The 22,826-nt window shown below is 46.7% G+C and overlaps 1 protein-coding gene across 2 annotated transcripts in view; it reads left to right on the forward strand.

Moving 5' to 3' along the window:
- The window catches only part of SAMD12 (sterile alpha motif domain containing 12), an 827,678-nt gene that overhangs the window by 49,984 nt on the left and 754,868 nt on the right, over positions 1-22,826 (forward strand). For both annotated transcript variants that reach the window (XM_044295733.1, XM_044295734.1), the window contains exon 2: positions 13,756-13,922. In XM_044295733.1, coding sequence (XP_044151668.1) covers positions 13,756-13,922 — 167 coding nt within the window. The remainder of the gene's footprint in view (positions 1-13,755; positions 13,923-22,826) is intronic.

Genomic DNA, 22,826 nt, shown 5'->3' on the forward strand with positions numbered 1-22,826 from the left:
CCCCCCCCCCCCCCATGCCATACCCGGTCACACACTGTGACCGCGATCCTTACACCCCTGGTTATAATAATACCCCCTCCGCTAATATACCTATAGCACCCACAGGAAGTGCCCCAAGTACTGCTCTTCCACTGACCCCAGTAATGTCCTTCCACTGCCCCCAGTAATGTCCTTCCACTGCCCCCAGTAATGTCCCCCACTGCCCCTAGTAATGTCCCCCACTCACATGTAACCCGTCAGAGCACTCATCTCGCCTCCATCACATGCAGTACAGCATCAATCAGGCCCCAGCACTGCCTTACTAGAATTATTCACAAATTAAGACGGTGGACAGAGCCTAATTTGATGCAGGTGAGATGAGCTCTCTGATGGGGCCTAGCATGAAGTACAGTGACAGTACCGGCGGCCCAGTTACATTTGAGTGCAGCCGGCCCCCTCCCCCGGCTGGCCTGGATGCTGTCGCACCCTTTGCGACCATGATCGTTATGGCCCTGGTATTGTGATTGTCCATATTGCCTCCTTTTTTTCATAGCATTAAACACTGCTCATATCCAGGGGTCACTCAGTGTGTGAGTGTCTGTATCACAGTATGTATGTGTGTGTGTGTGTCACGGTATACATATCTGTGTGAATGTATGTATGCATATTTATATATATATTTGTGATCGGATCGGCTAGCAGATGATGAGCCCTAACCTTAGCAGTGGGGGTGTGGCGGAACTGCTTGTGTAAGGAAAGCCTAAAGGGGGCCACCTTGGAAGGAGGATGTGTGAGATGAGGGCTGTGGGTGGGAGGGTGAGCTGAAGCTGAAGACCGCGTCACCCGGGAGCTCGCTGCTCCCACCTTTTGTAGTGGTGCTAGCGCCTCCCCTCACACAAATGCGGCGTCTGCCGCACCTATACTTGTGATCGGATCGGCTAGCAGATGATGAGCCCTAACCTTAGCAGTGGGGGTGTGGCGGAACTGCTTGTGTAAGGAAAGCCTAAAGGGGCAAAAAATGACGCGTGAGACACGGATGGTACAAAGGAAACATGTTACGGACTTACAGTAATGACTTCTGAAAAGCACAAGACATTTCGGAGCGTGGATTGGGAATGTACCTGGTATAGCATGAAGACTGCCACCGACCTAGTTTCTTTATGATGTGCGCCGGGGTGCCATTTTTTGCAGCTGCGGAAGCCGCGCCTATCCTAAAGGATAGCCCCTTGATTGATCGCGGGTTTACCTTTAGCTTGGAGAGGAGGATCCGAACGTACTTTAGGAAGACTTGAATGCTGAGGGGAACGGAGCCAAGAGCTAGTAGGGGAGATCGAGCCGGGGCCTGTACGATGGTGTCAGACCATTCCCGTAGGACCGCTACCGGGCACCAGGCATTGCCAGTGGGGAAATATCTCACTTCTACGGTTTCCCCCGGCCGAGCCGTCTTCGAATGCTGTAGGGAGAGTGAAAATGCAGAACCCACCTGAACGAGATGTCCCTTCTGGAGGTAACCAGGGGAGGAGCCTAGGCATGTGAATTCGCCTGGGCGTAGGAAACCATAGAAGCTGAGATACATCGCTGTTTTGATGAGTAGATGGTGTCCGAAAGGCTCGATGTCTAGCATGTGAGACAAGGATTTGAATATTTCCCCTGTGATGGGTTCCCGTGAGGCCTTGGGTCTGACCGTAGTGCATTGAATTCCCTTAAGGATGGCTTTGATGGGGTGTGCCAAAAATAACGATGGCCTGTCGGGGTACATGCTGTACCAGAAATGCTGGATGCCGGTTAGGTATAGTTTGATGGTACTGTGGGACAGTTTAAGAGTAGAGTTGAGCGAACACCTGGATGTTCGGGTTCGAGAAGTTCGGCCGAACATCCCGGAAATGTTCGGGTTCGGGATCCGAACCCGATCCGAACTTCGTCCCGAACCCGAACCCCATTGAAGTCAATGGGGACCCGAACTTTTCGGCACTAAAAAGGCTGTAAAACAGCCCAGGAAAGAGCTAGAGGGCTGCAAAAGGCAGCAACATGTAGGTAAATCCCCTGCAAACAAATGTGGATAGGGAAATGAATTAAAATAAAAATTAAATAAATAAAAATTAACCAAAATCAATTGGAGAGAGGTTCCATAGCAGAGAATCTGGCTTCCCGTCACCCACCACTGGAACAGTCCATTCTCAGATATTTAGGCCCCGGCACCCAGGCAGAGGAGAGAGGTCCCGTAACAGAGAATCTGTCTTCATGTCAGCAGAGAATTAGTCTGCATGTCATAGCAGAGAATGAGGCTTCACGTCAGCCACCACTGCAACAGTCCATTGGCATATATTTAGGCCCAGCACCCAGGCAGAGGAGGGAGGTCCCGTAACAGAGAATCTGTCTTCATGTCAGCAGAGAATTAGTCTGCATGTCATAGCAGAGAATCAGGCTTCATGTCAGCCACCACTGCAACAGTCCATTGGCATATATTTAGGCCTAGCACACAGGCAGAGGAGAGGTTCATTCAACTTTGGGTAGCATCGCAATATAATGGTAAAATGAAAATAAAAATAGGATTGAATGAGGAAGTGCCCTGGAGTCCAATAATATATGGTTATGGGGAGGTAGTTAATGTCTAATCTGGACAAGGGACGGACAGGTCCTGTGGGATCCATGCCTGGTTCATTTTTATGAACGTCAGCTTGTCCACATTGGCTGTAGACAGGCGGCTGCGTTTGTCTGTAATGACGCCCCCTGCCGTGCTGAATACACGTTCAGACAAAACGCTGGCTGCCGGGCAGGCCAGCACCTCCAAGGCATAAAAGGCTAGCTCTGGCCACGTGGACAATTTAGAGACCCAGAAGTTGAATGGGGCCGAACCATCAGTCAGTACGTGGAGGGGTGTGCACACGTACTGTTCCACCATGTTAGTGAAATGTTGCCTCCTGCTAACACGTTGCGTATCAGGTGGTGGTGCAGTTAGCTGTGGCGTGTTGACAAAAGTTTTCCACATCTCTGCCATGCTAACCCTGCCCTCAGAGGAGCTGGCCGTGACACAGCTGCCTTGGCGACCTCTTGCTCCTCCTCTGCCTTGGCCTTGGGCTTCCACTTGTTCCCCTGTGACATTTGGGAATGCTCTCAGTAGCGCGTCTACCAACGTGCGCTTGTACTCGCGCATCTTCCTATCACGCTCCAGTGCAGGAAGTAAGGTGGGCACATTGTCTTTGTAGCGTGGATCCAGCAGGGTGGCAACCCAGTAGTCCGCACAGGTTAAAATGTGGGCAACTCTGCTGTCGTTGCGCAGGCACTGCAGCATGTAGTCGCTCATGTGTGCCAGGCTGCCCAGGGGTAAGGACAAGCTGTCCTCTGTGGGAGGCGTATCGTCATCGTCCTGCCTTTCCCCCCAGCCACGCACCAGTGATGGACCCGAGCTGCGTTGGGTGCCACCCCGCTGTGACCATGCTTCATCCTCATCCTCCTCCACCTCCTCCTCATCCTCGTCCTCCTCGTCCTCCAGTAGTGGGCCCTGGCTGGCCACATTTGTACCTGGCCTCTGCTGTTGCAAAAACCTCCCTCTGAGTCACTTCGAAGAGACTGGCCTGAAAGTGCTAAAAATGACCCCTCTTCCTCATCCTCCTCCTCCTCCTCCTGGGCCACCTCCTGTTCCATCATCGCCCTAAGTGTTTTCTCAAGGAGACATAGAAGTGGTATTGTAACGCTGATAACGGTGTCATCGCCACTGGCCATGTTGGTGGAGTACTCGAAACAGCGCAACAGGGCACACAGGTCTCGCATGGAGGCCCAGTCATTGGTGGTGAAGTGGTGCTGTTCTGTAGTGCGACTGACCCGTGCGTGCTGCAGCTGAAACTCCACTATGGCCTGCTGCTGCTCGCACAGTCTGTCCAGCATGTGCAAGGTGGAGTTCCACCTGGTGGGCACGTCGCATATGAGGCGGTGAGCGGGAAGGCCGAAGTTACGCTGTAGCGCAGACAGGCGAGCAGCGGCAGGATGTGAACGCCGGAAGCGCGAACAGACGGCCCGCACTTTATGCAGCAGCTCTGACATGTCGGGGTAGTTGTGAATGAACTTCTGCACCACCAAATTCAGCACATGCGCCAAGCAAGGGATGTGCGTCAAATTGGCTAGTCCCAGAGCTGCAACGAGATTTCGCCCATTATCACACACCACCAGGCCGGGCTTGAGGCTCACCGGCAGCAACCACTCGTCGGTCTGTTGTTCTATACCCCGCCACAACTCCTGTGCGGTGTGGGGCCTGTCCCCCAAACATATGAGTTTCAGAATGGCCTGCTGACGTTTACCCCGGGCTGTGCTGAAGTTGGTGGTGAAGGTGTGTGGCTGACTGGATGAGCAGGTGGAAGAAGAGGAGGAGGAAGCCGAGAAGGAGGAGGTGGCAACAGGAGGCAAAGAATGTTGCCCTGCGATCCTTGGCGGCGGAAGGACGTGCGCCAAACAGCTCTCCGCCTGGGGCCCAGCTGCCACTACATTTACCCAGTGTGCAGTTAGGGAGATATAGCGTCCCTGGCCGTGCTTACTGGTCCACGTATCTGTGGTTAGGTGGACCTTGCCTACAGATGGCGTTGCGCAGTGCACACTTGATTTTATCGGATACTTGGTTGTGCAGGGAAGGCACGGCTCTCTTGGAGAAGTAGTGCCGGCTGGGAACAACATACTGTGGGACAGCAAGCGACATGAGCTGTTTGAAGCTGTCTGTGTCCACCAGCCTAAATGACAGCATTTCATAGGCCAGTAGTTTAGAAATGCTGGCATTCAGGGCCAGGGATCGAGGGTGGCTAGGTGGGAATTTACGCTTTCTATCAAATGTTTGTGAGATGGAGAGCTGAACGCTGGCGTGTGACATGGTTGAGACGCTTGGTGACGGAGGTGGTGGTGGTGGTGTTGGTGGTACATCCCCTGTTTGCTGGGCGGCAGGTGCCAACGTTCCTCCAGAGGCGGAGGAAGAGGCCGAGGCGGCAGCAGCAGAATAGGCCGAGGCGGCAGCAGCAGAAGAGGTAGCAGGGGGAGCCTGAGTGACTTCCTTGGTTTTAAGGTGTTTACTCCACTGCAGTTCATGCTTTGCATGCAGGTGCCTGGTCATGCAGGTTGTGCTCAGGTTCAGAACGTTAATGCCTCGCTTCAGGCTCTGATGGCACAGCGTGCAAACCACTCGGGTCTTGTCGTCAGCACATTGTTTGAAGAAGTGCCATGCCAGGGAACTCCTTGAAGCTGCCTTTGGGGTGCTCGGTCCCAGATGGCGGCGGTCAGTAGCAGGCGGAGTCTCTTGGCGGCGGGTGTTCTGCTTTTGCCCACTGCTCCCTCTTTTGCTACGCTGTTGGCTCGGTCTCACCACTGCCTCTTCCTCCGAACTGTGAAAGTCAGTGGCACGACCTTCATTCCATGTGGGGTCTAGGACCTCATCGTCCCCTGCATCGTCTTCCACCCAGTCTTGATCCCTGACCTCCTGTTCAGTCTGCACACTGCAGAAAGACGCAGCAGTTGGCACCTGTGTTTCGTCATCATCAGAGACATGCTGAGGTGGTATTCCCATGTCCTCATCATCAGGAAACATAAGTGGTTGTGCGTCAGTGCATTCTATGTCTTTCACCGCTGGGGAAGGGCTAGGTGGATGCCCTTGGGAAACCCTGCCAGCGGAGTCTTCAAACAGCATAAGAGACTGCTGCATAACTTGAGGCTGAGACAGTTTCCCTGGTATGCATGGGGGTGATGTGACAGACTGATGGGGTTGGTTTTCAGGCGCCATCTGTGCGCTTTCTGCAGAAGACTGGGTGGGAGATAATGTGAACGTGCTGGATCCACTGTCGGCCACCCAATTGACTAATGCCTGTACCTGCTCAGGCCTTACCATCCTTAGAACGGCATTGGGCCCCACCATATATCGCTGTAAATTCTGGCGGCTACTGGGACCTGAGGTAGTTGGTACACTAGGACGTGTGGATGTGGCAGAACGGCCACGTCCTCTCCCAGCACCAGAGGGTCCACTAACACCACCACGACCATGTCCACGTCCGCGTCCCTTACTAGATGTTTTTCTCATTGTTATGGTTCACCACAACAACAAATATATTATTTGGCCCAATGTATTGTATTCAAATTCAGCGGGATATAAATTTGAGGCCTAGTATTTAGGCGCTGGGTGACCGGTATGGATTTAGTGACAGAATTAGACTTGGAAATGCACAGAAGCGTGTGTGTGAAGTTATTCTGAATGACCCAATGTGCACCTTGAATATTATATACCCTTTTTGGGATAGATTTCAAATAGCTCTGATATAGCAGGAACCACTAAATTATGAAATTGCTAAATTGGGAATTGTACTTCAACCCAGAACAAAAAATGTGCTTTGACGGGCACTAAATAACTTTCCCAGCTACAACAGGACAGCGGTAACGAGAGATTTAGAGGGATTTAAATTTGAGGCCTAGTATTTAGGCGCTGGGTGACAGGTATGGGTTTAGTGACAGAATTAGACTTGGAAATACACAGTAGCGGGTGTGTGTGAAGTTATTCTGAATGACCCAATGTGCACCTTCAATATTATATACCCTTTTTGGGATAGATTTCAAATAGCTCTGATATAGCAGGAACCACTAAATTATGAAATTGCTAAATTGGGAATTGTACTTCAACCCAGAACAAAAAATGTGCTTTGACGGACACTAAATATCTTGCCCAGCAACAACAGTACAGCGGTGGGTAACGAGAGATTTAGAGGGATTTAAATTTGAGGCCTAGTATTTAGGCGCTGGGTCACCGGTATGGATTTAGTGACAGAATTAGACTTGGAAATGCACAGAAGCGTGTGTGTGAAGTTATTCTGAATGACCCTATGTGCACCTTCAATATTATATACCCTTTTAGGGATAGATTTCAAATAGCTCTGATATAGCAGAAACCACTAAATTATGAAATTGCTAAATTGGGAATTGTACTTCAACCCAGAACAAAAAATGTGCTTTGACGGACACTAAATATCTTGCCCAGCAACAACAGTACAGCGGTGGGTAACGAGAGATTTAGAGGGATTTAAATTTGAGGCCTAGTATTTAGGCGCTGGGTCACCGGTATGGATTTAGTGACAGAATTAGACTTGGAAATGCACAGAAGCGTGTGTGTGAAGTTATTCTGAATGACCCTATGTGCACCTTCAATATTATATACCCTTTTAGGGATAGATTTCAAATAGCTCTGATATAGCAGAAACCACTAAATTATGAAATTGCTAAATTGGGAATTGTACTTCAACCCAGAACAAAAAATGTGCTTTGACGGACACTAAATATCTTGCCCAGCAACAACAGTACAGCGGTGGGTAACGAGAGATTTAGAGGGATTTAAATTTGAGGCCTAGTATTTAGGCGCTGGGTCACCGGTATGGATTTAGTGACAGAATTAGACTTGGAAATGCACAGAAGCGTGTGTGTGAAGTTATTCTGAATGACCCTATGTGCACCTTCAATATTATATACCCTTTTAGGGATAGATTTCAAATAGCTCTGATATAGCAGAAACCACTAAATTATGAAATTGCTAAATTGGGAATTGTACTTCAACCCAGAACAAAAAATGTGCTTTGACGGACACTAAATATCTTGCCCAGCAACAACAGTACAGCGGTGGGTAACGAGAGATTTAGAGGGATTTAAATTTGAGGCCTAGTATTTAGGCGCTGGGTGACAGGTATGGGTTTAGTGACAGAATTAGACTTGGAAATACACAGTAGCGGGTGTGTGTGAAGTTATTCTGAATGACCCAATGTGCACCTTCAATATTATATACCCTTTTTGGGATAGATTTCAAATAGCTCTGATATAGCAGGAACCACTAAATTATGAAATTGCTAAATTGGGAATTGTATTTCAACCCAGAACAAGAAATGTGCTTGAACGGACACTAAATAACTCGCCCAGCTACAGCACTAGGGACAGATTTAGCTGGATATAAATTTGAGGCCTAGTATTTAGGCGCTGGGTGACCGGTATGGATTTAGTGACAGAATTAGACTGGGATATGGCCAAAAAATAAACAGACTATTGCTGGTTAAATGCACTTGGTGTGACAGCTTCACCCTGATGTAGGCTTTAGCCAAAAAACAACCACACCATTGAGGGTTAAATGCACTTGGTGACAGGCGCAGCTTGCCCCTGATTTTGTATATGGCCAAAAAATGAACAGACTATTGCTGGTTAAATGCACTTGGTGTGACAGCTTCACCCTGATGTAGGCTTTAGCCAAAAAACAACCACACCATTGAGGGTTAAATGCACTTGGTGACAGGCGCAGCTTGCCCCTGATTTTGTATATGGCCAAAAAATGAACAGACTATTGCTGGTTAAATGCACTTGGTGTCACAGCTTCACCCTGATGTAGGCTTTAGCCAAAAAACAACCACACCATTGAGGGTTAAATGCACTTGGTGACAGGCGCAGCTTGCCCCTGATTTTGTATATGGCCAAAAAATGAACAGACTATTGCTGGATAAATGCACTTGGTGTGACAGCTTCACCCTGATGTAGGCTTTAGCCAAAAAACAACCACACCATTGAGGGTTAAATGCACTTGGTCGCAGCTTGTGCTGGCGCACCACAAGACACAAAATGGCCGCCGATCACCCCAGAAAAATGAGACTGACAAACGGTCTGTGCAGCCTAAAAACAGTGAGCAATTGAGGATCAGCAGCTCAATGATCCACAGCTGCAGATCGATCAGTTAATCAAGTCCTTTGGAGGAGTTAATCTGCCTAATCTCGCCCTACTGTCGCAGCCGCAACCTCTCCCTACGCTAATCAGAGCAGAGTGACGGGCGGCGCTATGTGACTCCAGCTTAAATAGAGGCTGGGTCACATGGTGCTCTGGCCAATCACAGCCATGCCAATAGTAGGCATGGCTGTGATGGCCTCTTGGGGCAAGTAGTATGACGCTTGTTGATTGGCTGCTTTGCAGCCTTTCAAAAAGCGCCAAGAAAGCGTCACAAAAGCGCGAAGAAAGCGACGAACACCGAACCCGAACCCGGACTTTTACGAAAATGTCCGGGTTCGGGTCCGTGTCACGGACACCCCAAAATTCGGTACGAACCCGAACTATACAGTTCGAGTTCGCTCATCCCTATTTAAGAGTCTTATGGCAGTATGCTATGAATGCTAGGATGTAAGACACATGGTCTAGGTGAGCCTGTGGAAAAGGGCGTTTGAACGTGATGAAATGTCCCCAGGCCGTGTTGTAATTCCTCTGCGTGTTTTTGGAGAGGGACTGATTAATGAGTGACCTAGCCACTTCCAAGTGGTGCCTCAATCCATGTGGAGGAGGTTGTAAGCTGGTGTTGGAGTCGGGCATGGGTCTGCGTCTGAAGAAACCTGGAAGAAAGACTGTATGTTAAGTCTCGACAACGCATCAGCGGCCAGATTTGCCTTCCTGGCAATGGGCGCGACTTCATAGTTGAAATGATGTTGTAATGCCAACCACACGAAGCGCCTTAGGAAGGCCATGACCTGCCCGGATGCTGATCTCCCTTTGTTGACCAGATCGCCCACTACCATGTTATCGGAAATGAATAGTACCGTCTTGTTGGACCAATGACTACCCCAGGCCTGTGCTGCTGCGACTATGGGGTAAATCTCGAATAGAGGTGATGACCCTGAAAACCCCGGGATGCAGGATACCTCTGCCGGCCAAGCGCTAGCTATCCAGTGCTCACCATAAATAGCCGCAAACCCAACCGATGATAAGGCGTCTGTGTGCACGACAGGAGAGTTGTTGGAGACACTGGGTATAAATAAAGAGACTCCGTTCCAGTGTGTCAAGAACTGATCCCACATGACCAGATCTGCCTTGGCCTGGTGGTCGAGATAAATGATCGAATTTTGATCCGCAGCCTCGGGCAACAAGCGCAGGAGTCTGGAGATGAACGATCTACCCTGGGGGATGATCCTCATGGCGAAATTGAGCATCCCTAAAACGCTTTGCAGATTGACCCTGGACGTGACCCCCCCTTGGAGCAAGTTGCGCACCGCAGTTCTCATTCTAGACAGCTTGTCTGCTGGTAGACTGGCCTGACCGGATGCGGTGCCTAGCTGGATTCCCAAAAAGGTGATCCTGGTGCTGGGCCCGTCTGTTTTATAATCAGCCACTGGTACGTGGAGTTCCCTAAAAACCCGTATCAGAGTATTGAGGTCAACCGGTGCTCGTGAAGGGGGTTCGATCAGCAGGAAATCGTCTAAGTAATGTATGATGTGGTATGCATGGAATTTGTGCTGCAAGATCCAGTGTAGGCACCTGGCGAATTGATCAAAAAGCCATGGACTGGATCTAGACCCGAATGTTAATTTGTTGGCGAAATAATAACTGCCCTCCCATTTGACTCCGTGCCATTGCCATAACTGAGGTGATATAGGAAGGAGTTTGAAGGCATCCGTGATGTCAGCTTTGGATAGCCATGCTTGTTCACCTAAGGACAGAATGACCTGGATGGCTTCGTCTATGGAGGAATATTTCATAGAAAATTCTTCTGCTGGGATAAGCGAGTTAAGACTAGGTGTGGATAAAGAATGGGGTGCTGACAAGTCATAAATCAATCTTTTTTTATTATTAAACTTCCCGGTGACTACCCCTATGGGGTTGATCCTGAAGGTTTCAAACGGAAGTTTGATGAATGGACCGATGAGGTAACCCTTGGCTAGTTCAGCCTGAATCAGCTGTGACACCACCTCGGGGTTGTTAAAGGCAGATTGGAGGTTCCTACATTCGAACGAAGCCTGGGGAATGGCGACCTGTCCTGTGTGAAACCCTGATGAACAAACCCCATGCTACGTCTGGATGACCCGCCAGGTGACACGCAAGCATATCAACGTTTACCACGCTTAGTCATGCGGGGTTGTGCCCTTTCTGTGGGCAAGCGATGTGGGGGTGTGCCCTGTAGCAATTCGCGCACAGATGCAAAAGGCGGCACTGATTGTAGAAGCAGCTGCCAGCATTGAAATTGTTACAGATCTGTGACTTCCCCAAGTATCTGATGGGTCGACCTAACTTGGCCAACCCCGTGGCTGTTTTGGACTGAAATGTCTCCGGGGAGTTTTTAGGGATGGGAAAGTCAAGTCGCGCGCTGGCACTGGTGCACCATTCTTCTGAATGGGAATAAGACCCACAATTAACGCATGCCGGTGATTTCAGCCCGGCGAAGTGTCGACAGAACAGCTCAGTGTCCACGACTGCCCAATCTACAGTATGCTGGAACTGGGTGAGTAGAACTGCCGCTTTGGCAGAGAACGAGCGATGATATTCATAGAAGGCGGTGCCCCCGTACTTGTGACCAAGGTCCACCACCTTTATAGAGGTACAGATCTAACTCCTCTCTGCGTGTTGGGGACACTGAGCATATGACGTCTCTATATAAGCTGAACGCTAGAACAAATTCGGTGACACTGAGCTTCCTGTTCAATCGGTTGTCTCTAGATTTCAGTATGACCGACACTTCGCCGCATGCGATCGTTTTGTTGTCTGGAACTTCATGGGTGGCTATTAGTAATGAGGCTAAGTTAATGTTCTTACCCTCGAGAATGTCCTTCCTCAGAGTGGTAGGAATAAAGTGAGATGGGGATATGCTGGGGAAATTGGGTGGGGTGTGGACGCCCGTGCCCGCGGAAGTAGATGGAAGCACCGGACCCTGAATGTCGTCAGTGGGATTGGAAGCCCTGCTTTCAACGACTTCAAGTCTGGCCTGAAAGCTGGACATGGACGAGGCCATGTTATTAATGGCAGCGTGCAGCTGACTGATGGAAGTTTGTGTGGTATTCATAGTAACCACGTCTTGGCTGGGGCCCGAATCCGCCTGGAGGAGACGAAACAGTTCGGCCTTCCTGGCTGATGCAGGAAAAGGGATGCCTCTTGGCAGGAGTTCGGCTGATAGTTTGGGAATGGTCCAGGATCTGAGGGACTGGGAGTGCTCCCTGTCAGACATCAGGTCGAGACTTCTCTGGGAATCGACCGTGCCTTGGCTCCTCTGGTCCTGTGATGGCTCCATCTAAGACATTATGAGACATGAAGGCCCTGTTGCCCGAATGTTCCCTCATGCATGCACTAGTGCGCCCAGGAACTAATCACCTGTGGAATTCTATCAATGTGCGCCCGTACTAGGTGGTGACATGGAATGCATGCGTGCCCTTAGCCCTGGAACATCGTGACTGGGGCGACCCTGGTATGAACTGAAATGAATGCGACGTGACATGAAAATGATGCATGAACTGAAGGTATGGCTTTTTTTTTTTTTGTACGCCTGTAGTCGTGACAGGACTTTGCGGAGTCCTTGGACGTGAAGGACCGAGTCTGCCTATAGACGTGACAGGACTTAAATTGTGTCCAAGACCGTGTGGAACTGATGCTTGCCTGCAGACATGACAGGACTTAAATCGTGTCCTGAGTGCGTGAAGGACTACTGGTGCCTGAAGACGTGACAGGGCTTGACCTTCGGATCCGAAGGCGTGACGGATATGCGCGCGTGCGCGAAGCGTATTTGGGTACTCGGGACAGACGAGAGGACAGACACACGTATGCGAGACTAGCGCCCCAGCGAGGAGGGGGCGCAGCTGCTTTGTGCAGAATACCCGGGCTGTACTGACTCTTATGCAAATGTCCCCAACACGAACTATCATGCAGCAGGATAATGTCACCGTCGCCAACATTTGCTTTTTTGGCGCCGGAGCAAGAGCAGGAGAATCCCGGAAGTGACGTCCTAGCTGAAGCTGAAGACCGCGTCACCCGGGAGCTCGCTGCTCCCACCTTTTGTAGTGGTGCTAGCGCCTCCCCTCACACAAATGCGGCGTCTGCCGCGCCTATACATATACACTCCTCAACATTGAAAATGCAACACCAAGAAGGACAAGCTATAACGGTCTGAAAATTACTTATCATCTTCTTACAATGGAACTCAATAGTGAACGGATTTCCATAATTGCACGACTTTTCCTTATTGGTGTTGCAATTTCAATGTTGATGTGTGTGTGTGTGTGTGTGTGTATAATATATATATAGTAACGGAAGTTCAGGGCAGCACACCTTATAACAAGTAGTTGGGTGCCAGCGATGTTAACACTTTACCAAAGTGTAAAATTCAAAGCAAATAAATACACCGCAGCACGTCCGATAGTGAAAAGAAAGTGGAATCCTTTATTCACCCATGCAACGTTTCGGTCCGCTTGCTGGGACCATTCTCAAGGCTTGAGAATGGTCCCAGCAAGCGGACTGAAACGTTGCATGAGTGAATAAAGGATTCCACTTTCTTTTCACTATCGGACGTGCTGCGGTGTATTTATTTGCTATATATATATATATATATATATATATATATATATATAGATGTCCGTGTGTGTTTAATAGAAAATGCCTATTATTGTCCGCAATAGGCATATGTGTTTAAATGTCTACATTTACTATAAAAATATGGTCACAAACCCCCCTTTTACAAAATCGTGTATGCCCCTGTCCACCATTGATGTAAAGAACTGCAATAGAACCTTTTGAAATTCAAAACTACGGGTGGGGCTCGTACCAGCCTGAAGGCCTTCAGCTTGTTGTTAATGTAACTATCACTATGTCTTATGGCCTTGGTCTAAACACGTATGGAAATCTATGGTGGTTTTGATTAGTTTATTGACAGACAAATATAAAATGTTCTCGTACTTGCACTTTTGTTTTAAATAGAGTTTATTCCTTTTCCTTAAAATTGCACAGGTGTTACTTTCCTTTAAGCAGTTTTCATTTCATTTCTTCCAGCTATTCATTGCAATCGGAACTCCAATAATATCGACCACCCTGCCAGCACGGACAACATCAACCTGAACCTCAAGGGGGAACACGCCGACTCGCCCTCCATTAAGGACACTTCAAAAGTTCCAGGGCCCAAGGGGACACCCAAGAAACTGCAGTCAGACGCACCCAAGGTAATAACAAGCTGGGGCCTAAGAGTGATGTTAAAACAAATCATTTAATTAGAGGAGAGTGTTTGTTCTGTAAACACGACAGGAACAGATGATTAGAATGCAAAGCGGAACGAGGAGTCCTGAGGTGAAAATAATTAGAGAAGAAAAATAGAGTGCGGTGGAGAATCAGGACTGAGAATGCCTGGTGAATGTCTAATCACTCTTTATTCACTGCTAGCTGTCCAACTTTGTCTTCTTGAATATTAAATGTTACTTTACAAGTCTGTTTTTTAAAGAAGTTTAGCAAATCGGAATTAGCAATGGCTGGTACGGTACGGGGTGACTTGGACTGTCTTACCATTTATCAGAGGTGGGATCTGTTTGCTCAAAAAGTTGTACATAGTCAACCTTTTCATTGAAGTGACCATGAAAATATTAAATGTCAAATTTTTTAGGATGTTTAGCATGGCTGCCACCTGGACAATGGGGAGCTAAAAGCCTCTGTAGGCTACTATATACCTGCTAACCACCAGTTGTTGAATAGGAGCTATGAAGGTTCAATGATCAAAAGGAAATAGACCTTTTTGGTAGATGTTGTGGTGCCAACCTGTTTTCCAACATGCTCCAACCAGTATTGTTTCCCCCCACCATGGTGGACTCACTAAATATATTCATTTTCAATTCAATATTGGTGGGTCACAGTAGAATAGACGTCTTCAGGTGCCCACCAAATGTACAGGATGGCGGCTTGGGCGATTTGCAAGCTTGGGATATTTGTGATGGCATCTTGAGGTTTAGAGTCAAGCACTATTAGCTGCTATAAATTTTAACATTTTTTGTTATTATCAGCTGCAATTTAAATCATAGCATCTATGTGTAAGATGCACCGAGGATAAGGTTAGTAGGTTCTAAGAGCTCCCACAGCACAGTTTCTAGATCTAGAGTCAGCATCCGGCTGGAAAGGTTCAGACCAGCTCACTGACAACAGCTTACATTGTTCCACCTCTCGGATAACCTTTTTAGCTGGATGACAGGCACATCATACAGTGCTTCTGACTTGAAAAATGGCTGAGGTGGCAAGTGCCATATTCAATACCCATGCAAATTATTGCCTGCAAATGTGTAAATATGCGTTTGTAATGGGATTCGCACAAATGCTGGCATGGACATAGTGTGTTTGATATGAATGGTTCTGGGTAGTAAGCCCTCACTCTGGCAGCTATGGGTGTTGTATATTTAATTAGCAGTGGAAAGATCAAGGATTTTATTGCTGCTCATAATAAAATCTGGCGGGGCTAGTTTAACCACTTTAAAGTAATATACAATCAGAAAATGACCTATTGTTTTATTTATGTTGAACACATTTTAAAAGAATCTTTGGTTAGTTTAAATTTTTCATGTCACTATCTATATTAAAAAAATTTTAAAATCCTGCAGTTTTCATATTGGCTATGAAGTCTAATATTAGGTGCCACTTTTTGTTCTGTACAGATAACTTTTCAGCAGTCATCAAATTATAATTACAGGCAGGATAACAATGAAAGGTAACATGTATATATAGATAACATGAGATCTACCATTCACAATAGGTTATTGTCAGAGCTTACCAGGGACCCCCGCTAATCAGCTATTCGGAGAAGCCGGCTCCAACAGAGCTGTCTTCTCTTCCTAGGCCATGTGACGTTACATCGGTCACACGGCCTAGTTGCAGCTCAACCCCATAGAAGTTAATAGTGCCGAGCTGCAATACCAACCACAGCTGCTGTACTATGTATGGCGCTGTGCTTGGAGACCTGCCGGGAGCCGGCTGCACTCACCATAGCTCCGGTCAGTGCGGTGGCTCCCTGTAACAGCTGATCAGCAGGTGTGGCAGGACTCGGACCCCTGCCGATCTGATTCATCAGTATTCATTCCTGGATAACCCCTTAAAAGGGTTTTGCTGTAAGCCGTGTACCGAGGTGGGCTCCCCTGGATCCAGCGAAGTCCCGAACGAGGAAAGAAACACCAACACCAGGTTTTATGATAACAGAAACTTTACTGAACAGAAGTATTAAACACAATCTCAAATGTAGTGAATATATAATAAAGTTACATATGCTCGGCCTGGACGCCGAGACCCCTGTGCTGCACAGCATGGCGCCCCAAGATGGCTAACAGACACTATTTGCGATAATTTACCTATTGCGGGCACAACTATCACTGCCCCACCGGACCGCTTATTACCCTAGAAAACGGAAACAATTGTGTGGGGTGCAAGATACAGGCGGCCTGCGGTGCAGCACAAGAGCTCACAATCTTACAGGTTTGTACAATAGTTTTCTCTTCCCTTACTCCTAAAACCGACACTGTAGCAAATGTCCGTAATACTCCCAGTCAAGATGCGGGAGTAGCTGAAGTTTGCAGTGAAGTCCCTTGTTGATCCAGGAGTGAACTATAAACCTATAACTAGTAGGTCCGGGTGTTGGGTAATTTCAGAATCTTTGCAGCACAATCCTTGCAGTCTGCCTCACCCAGAGTCCCTAACTGACTGACTAACTGCGGGATAGATCAGTCTCCAGTTTTCTTCAAGGCTCCCACAATATACTGCAGTGTGTGCACGATCGGGCTTACCGACCCAGGTCTGTTTTCATCTGATGGTGACATAAACCAAATAAGTCTGTCTATCCCCAATGAGGCCCTGCAGGGTCTGTAGCTCCGTTCCACAACTTTTCTAGCCTTCCGGGAACCGATCCTCTCTTTCCTGGACGACATCTGGATTGCTGACAGTCATCAGCCACTTCTAACAGTGACTCTGGCCACTCCAGGTCTCGCTGACGCCTGGATTCCACTAGATGCTGCCTTCCAACTCTTGTCTCTGCAAAACATGTCTGCCGAGTCATTCCCTGGTTCTTCTTCAGCTAGTAACCACACCTCTCAATGCATATTCAATTACTTGCAGTATGTTAGCTGTGTGGTGAAACAGCGGCCTCTTGTGGCAAAATGCAGAATGACAGTTCTAATAAAGTAATGTGTACAGAAACAGTATGAGCTGTTTCTCCATCTTACATTGCCCCTTCAGCGAATAGCATTTATTATGCAGAGAAAGTAGTGGCATTTTTTCTTATAGTGCAAGCACGAGCACCAATGATGGATTACATGGTGGCTGTAATCATGGAAACGAGCAGTGTATAATGTGATAGAAAAATTAAACCAGCCAGCAAAGGAAGCAATATGGGTAATAATAATACATTAGTAAGCGCCTGCATAATGGAAATGGGACGGATCCGTTATGCAGCCCATAGACTTCTATTATGACGGAATGAATAACGGAATGCTTCTAAAGGCATTCCCATATGCATTCCATCATAGAATTGCGTTGTGGTCCGTGGTAACGAAATCCATAATGCAATTGTGCTTTTACCACTAAACGAAGCGTGAACAAAATTTAAAATATGAAATTCGCTCATCTCTAGTTGAGATGTAATATCAGCTACAACCTATAGACAATAGTGGCGCTGTATCCGGGATTACAGTGTCAATAAGGGCTGAGGTGCAATACCAAATATAACCCACTGACAAGAATGGGGGCCGTGTCTGGTACTGCAGCTTGAAAAGGGTTGAGATGTAATACCAGCTACAACCTATGGACAAGAGAGGCACTGTTTCTGGGATTGCATTATCAATATGCTTGAGATGCTATACCACATACAACCCAATCATAAGAACGGGGGCCATGTCTGTTACTGCAGCTTGAGTTGTAATACCAGATACAACCTATGGACAAGAGTGGCGCTGTTTCTAGAGAAAAATAAATGCTTTGACTTCTACTGACTACACACCCGTTTACGGGTAACCTTAATGTTAAGGCTGGGTGATATTATAATGGAGTACAATATAAGTGAATACGAGTTTCATTTTGCTGTCCATCTTATCATTATACATCACAATGCTCCCATAGGAAAATGCTGCGCTAATTAGCAGAGCGCCAGGCCCATGCAGGAAGAATGCCGAGACCCCGGGTCCCCCCTGCCGCTGTTGTGCCAGCACATTTAATTGGTACACCTGTTGTTTGTTTCTTCCAAGCAAGAAAATGTTCAGATTCTCTATTTTTGGAACCACGCTGAGACTAAGCGGAAAAAAAAAAAAATCTGCCGCCGTCCACCTGTATAGGGATTGATTGATTGAAACCTGCCAGCGTTCCAGCTCCGCGGAATGCATTTCTCCTATTCAGCTGCAAACCACATTGTTTCGGAACGTTCCCCTCGGTCATCTTTTGTTCATATGGAAATACCGTTCAGCTCGTTCGCTGCCAGTGTAAAGCAGATAATTTTTGATGTAAGGGGACGGCCGAACAATGGAGCATTGTGTAACTTTTTTATTATTAATTTTACTTGGGATTTGCTGACTGATTGTTTGGGATGAGGGACAGACGTATTGAACATGGAAATACTTTAATGGATCCTCGGCGCAGCCAAACCTTATTGAACCTCACTTACGGTAGAACGGAGTCCAAGGAGTCCTGGTAATTGTAGCGTCTTCCCTCCTCGCTAATGCCCTGTGTTACATTGTCATTTCCAGTAATCATCGACTGCTTCTGGGAAGTAAATAGACCGCCGACATTAAAGTTTTAAATAAGAGGTTTGGTTTTCGTTCTAATTATGCATATAAAGTAGCACGTTGTGGATTGAAGAAACTTTATTGCCGACTCCAAGATTTTTTTTCTATTCCCACATTAGCCTTTAGTTTTATTGCTGGAGAGATGCTGTAATATGTGGAGTATTGATAATTCTGTGCGAGGTGAAGAAGGCTATAAACCTTTTTATTACCCGCAATGCCCTACGTCAGGGATCGAAAACCTTCTGCACTCCAGCTGTTGTGAAACTACAATTCCCAGCCTGCTCCATTCTTTTCTATGAGAGTTCTTAAAACAGCAGAGCAAGTATGCATGCTGGGAGTTGTAGTTTCACAACTGGAGTGTCTGTGGTTGCCCTACGTAAGTTTTGGTAGAATTCATCATGTTATGACACACCCACGTCATAGTGACTACATTGTGAGGGTTCCTCTCACCTTATGCTTGGGTCATATAAGGAACGTATTATCAGAAGAACCTACTGTTTAAAGGGAACCTGTCATGTGGATATTTGATTATAATCTAATTATATACAATCATTAACTACTAAAAAGTGCCTTAGATGTATTCACTTACTGGTGTGACAGATGGTTACCTCATAATATACACACAAAGATGCCGCATGCTAATGAGCTGATTTGAGTCCAGCGTGATGTCATTGAGTCCAGCGTATATTTAATTCAGAGCTATAGCCACTCCCTGCCCACCTGCTGCTGATTCATATGGAAAATAACTGTCAATCAGCAGCAGGTGGGTGGGGAGAGTCAGGAGCTCATGAATATCCATGACTCATCATTATCAGCTGGAGCTTTTCAATACAAGATGTTGGCAGATTGACTAGGTCAATTAAAGAAAGTGACCCAGCATTGTGCTAAGAGAATCAGTCACTTATTTATGTTGCCCTTAGTTAGGACACCATAAAACTGGTGACAGGTTCCCTTTAAGTACAATTTTTATGTAAAACATATATTTCTTAAAATTTCTGGTTATATTCCTTTGTAATTTTCCATTATCTATATTTTAAAATAATCCTAAAACTTCCTGTAGAGATGACTTCTGAGCAGGCAGCTCATTATCATTACAAGCAGGACTACAGTGAAAGGTAGCAACTATACAGTGAAGAACAGAAGTATTTGAACACTCTGCGATTTAGCAAGTTCTCCCACTTAGAGATCATGGAGGGGTCTGAAATTTACATTGTAGGTGCATTCCCACTCTGAGAGACAGAATTAAATTTAAAAAATTCTGAAATCACATTGTAGGATTTTTAAAGAATGTTTTTGTCTTGCACTGCTGAACATAAGTATTTGAACACCTGAGAAAATCATTGTTAATATTTGGTACAGAAGCCTTTGTTTGCAATTACAGAGGTCAAACGTTTCCTGTAGTTCTTGACCAGGTTTGCACACACTGCAACAGGGATTTTGGCCCACTCCTCCACACAGATCTCCTCTAGATCTGTCAGGTTTTTGGGGTGTTGCTGAGCAACACAGAGTTTCATCTCCCTCCAAAGATGTTCTATTGGATTTAGGTCTCCAGAACCTTGATATGCTTCTTACGGAGCCACTTCTTGGTTATCCTGGCTGTGTGCTTTTGTCATGTTGGAAGACCCAGCCACGACCCATCGTCATGGCTCTGACTGAGGGAAGGAGGTTGTTGATCAAAATCTCACAATAACTGGCCCCATTCATCCTCTCCTTAATACAGTGCAGTCGTCCTGTCCCCTTCGCAGAAAAGCATCCCCAAAGCATGATGTTACCACCCGCATGCTTTATAGTAGGGTTGGTGTTCTTGGGATGCAACTCCTCCTTCTTTTTCCTCAAAACACGAGTAAAGTTTAGACCAAAAAGTTCTATATTGGTCTCATCTGACCACATGACTTTCTCCCATGTCTCCTCTGGATCATCCAGATGGTCATTGGCAAACTTCAGACGGGCCTGGACATGTGATGACTTGAGCAGGGGAACCTTCTGTGCATTGCATGATTTGAAACTATGACGGCATAGTGTTCTACCGACAGTGACCTTTGAAACTGTGGTCCCAGCTCTATTCATGTCATTGACCAGCTCCTCCCTTGTAGTTCTGGGCTGATTCCTCGCCTTTCTTATCATCAGTGATACCCCACGAGGTAAGATCTTGCATGGAGCCCCAGTCTGAGGGAGACTGACAGTCATTTTTAGCCTCTTCCATTTTCTAACAATTGCTCCAACAGTTGATCTATTTTACCAAGCTGCTTGGCAATTTCTCTGTATCCCTTTCCAGCCTTTGTGGAGGTCCACAATATTGTCTCTGGTTTTTTTGGACAGTTTTTTGGTCTTGCCCATGGTAGTAGTTGGCGTCTGACTGACTGTGGGGTGGACAGGGGTCTTTAAGGAGCTCAGACAGGTGCTACTAAGTTAGATTAATGAGTGGTGTAGAGGTGGACTTTTTAAAGGTACAGTAACAGGTCTTTGAGAGCCAGAATTCTTGCTGTTTCTCAGGTGTTCAAATACTTATTTTCAGCAGTGCAAGACAAATAAACTCTTTAAAAATCATACAATGTGATTTCCTGAATTTTCTCAAGTGGGAATGCAACTACAATGTGAATTTCAGACCCCTCCATGATTTCTAAGTGGGAGAACTTCAAATACTTCTGTGCCTCACTGTATATAGACAACAGGATTCATCGGTGACAATAGGTGATAGTTGCAGTCCACCACCTCCCCCTCCCTGGACAGTGAACTCTGCACAGGTCACAGAGCATGCCCACAACACTCCCCCATAGAAGTCAATGAGCTATCTCCAGACTACAGCTTCCTAGGGTCCAGGTGGCTGCTTAAAGTAAATCTTCAAAAGCTGTAAACCACTGTTTAGGGACAATGGCTGACGTGATTACTGTATGTATAAAATAAAAATCTACTATAAGAGAATGATATTAGAGCACCAAAAAATACCATATTTTTCGCTTTATAAGACGCACCTGATGATAAGACGCACCCCAGGTTTAAGAGGAGGACATTTTTTTTTCATCAGACATCATATCAGATCCTCAGATCAGACCCCATAAATATCAGGACATCAGATCAGACCCCAATAAATATCAGGACATCAGATCAGGGCCCTGTAAATATTAGGACATCAGCTCCGACCCCAGTAAATATCAGGACATCAGATCAGGGCCCTGTAAATATCAGGCCATCAGATCAGGGCCCTGTAAATATCAGGCCATCAGATCAGGCTCCTCTCCAGCTCCGGCAGAAGTTGCGCTCCCCTGTCTTCCCAGCCTGCGCTGCTCTGTCACCTGACTGCGTGCACTACGTCCTGATGCTGTACGCTGTCAGGACAGTGCAGCGCCGGCCCCAGGAATGAAGACCGGGAGGGTGAGTATTACAAGCGCTTGCAGCGCTTCACTCCCTACTCCCGGCACCTAAAGCATACTAGTGAGCGCTTCCATAATGGAAGCGCTCACTAGTATTCGATTTATAAGATGCACTTTTCCCCCCAGTTTTGCATCTTATAAAGCGAAAAATACGGTATATCTGTCAGTATTAAAAAAAAAAATCTAGGCTACAAGTTGGAGGTCATTTATCAGAGACCGGAATTTTACTTTGGTCTTTCATATCTCCTGTGTCTGCACTTCATCATAAATTACCCATCTTTCCCCAATCCATGTGCCCGGACCATGACTGGAGTACATTTCAATCGCCATTTACCCTAGGACACTGGCATAAATGTTAGTGGATTTCCTGGGATTGATGGCTCCACCGCAGCCACTGCCCAGTGTCGAGGACAGTGTAAAAATGCCATGTGCTCCTAAATTTAGGCCCACAGGTGTTGACAACACACAAAATGGGGTTGTGTGACTTTTTTATGCCAAAACCTGGCATAGGGAGTCAATAAGTGGACCTCCTTCTGTTTAAGGCCCCATTCACACAACCATATTTTTTTGCAGATTGGATGTCAATGAAGACGCAAAAAAATGACACAAAAAAACACACCATGTGTTGTCCGCATCCATATGTCCATTTCACAGACCCACAAAATAGAACATGTTCTATTCTTGTCTGTTTTGCGGAAAAGAATATGCATTGTTACAATGGGTCCACAAAAAAAAAAAATGGATGCAAGAAGGCATCACACAGACGTCATCCATATGTTTTGCAGAGCCGTGTTTTGCAGACAGCAAAACACAAACTGTCGTGTGAATGCGCCCTGAAGGAAATGTGTGGTCAAAAAAAAAAACATCTTCAAATAACTTTTTAGGAAATTATGAAAGCTAGAAAATCCCATTGGTGAAAAGGTCTTTTGTTGATGTTGGGGTCAGGACTCGAGTTCCT

This window comes from Bufo gargarizans, chromosome 5 (genome assembly GCF_014858855.1).
Source record: "Bufo gargarizans isolate SCDJY-AF-19 chromosome 5, ASM1485885v1, whole genome shotgun sequence".
Taxonomy (NCBI): domain Eukaryota; kingdom Metazoa; phylum Chordata; class Amphibia; order Anura; family Bufonidae; genus Bufo; species Bufo gargarizans.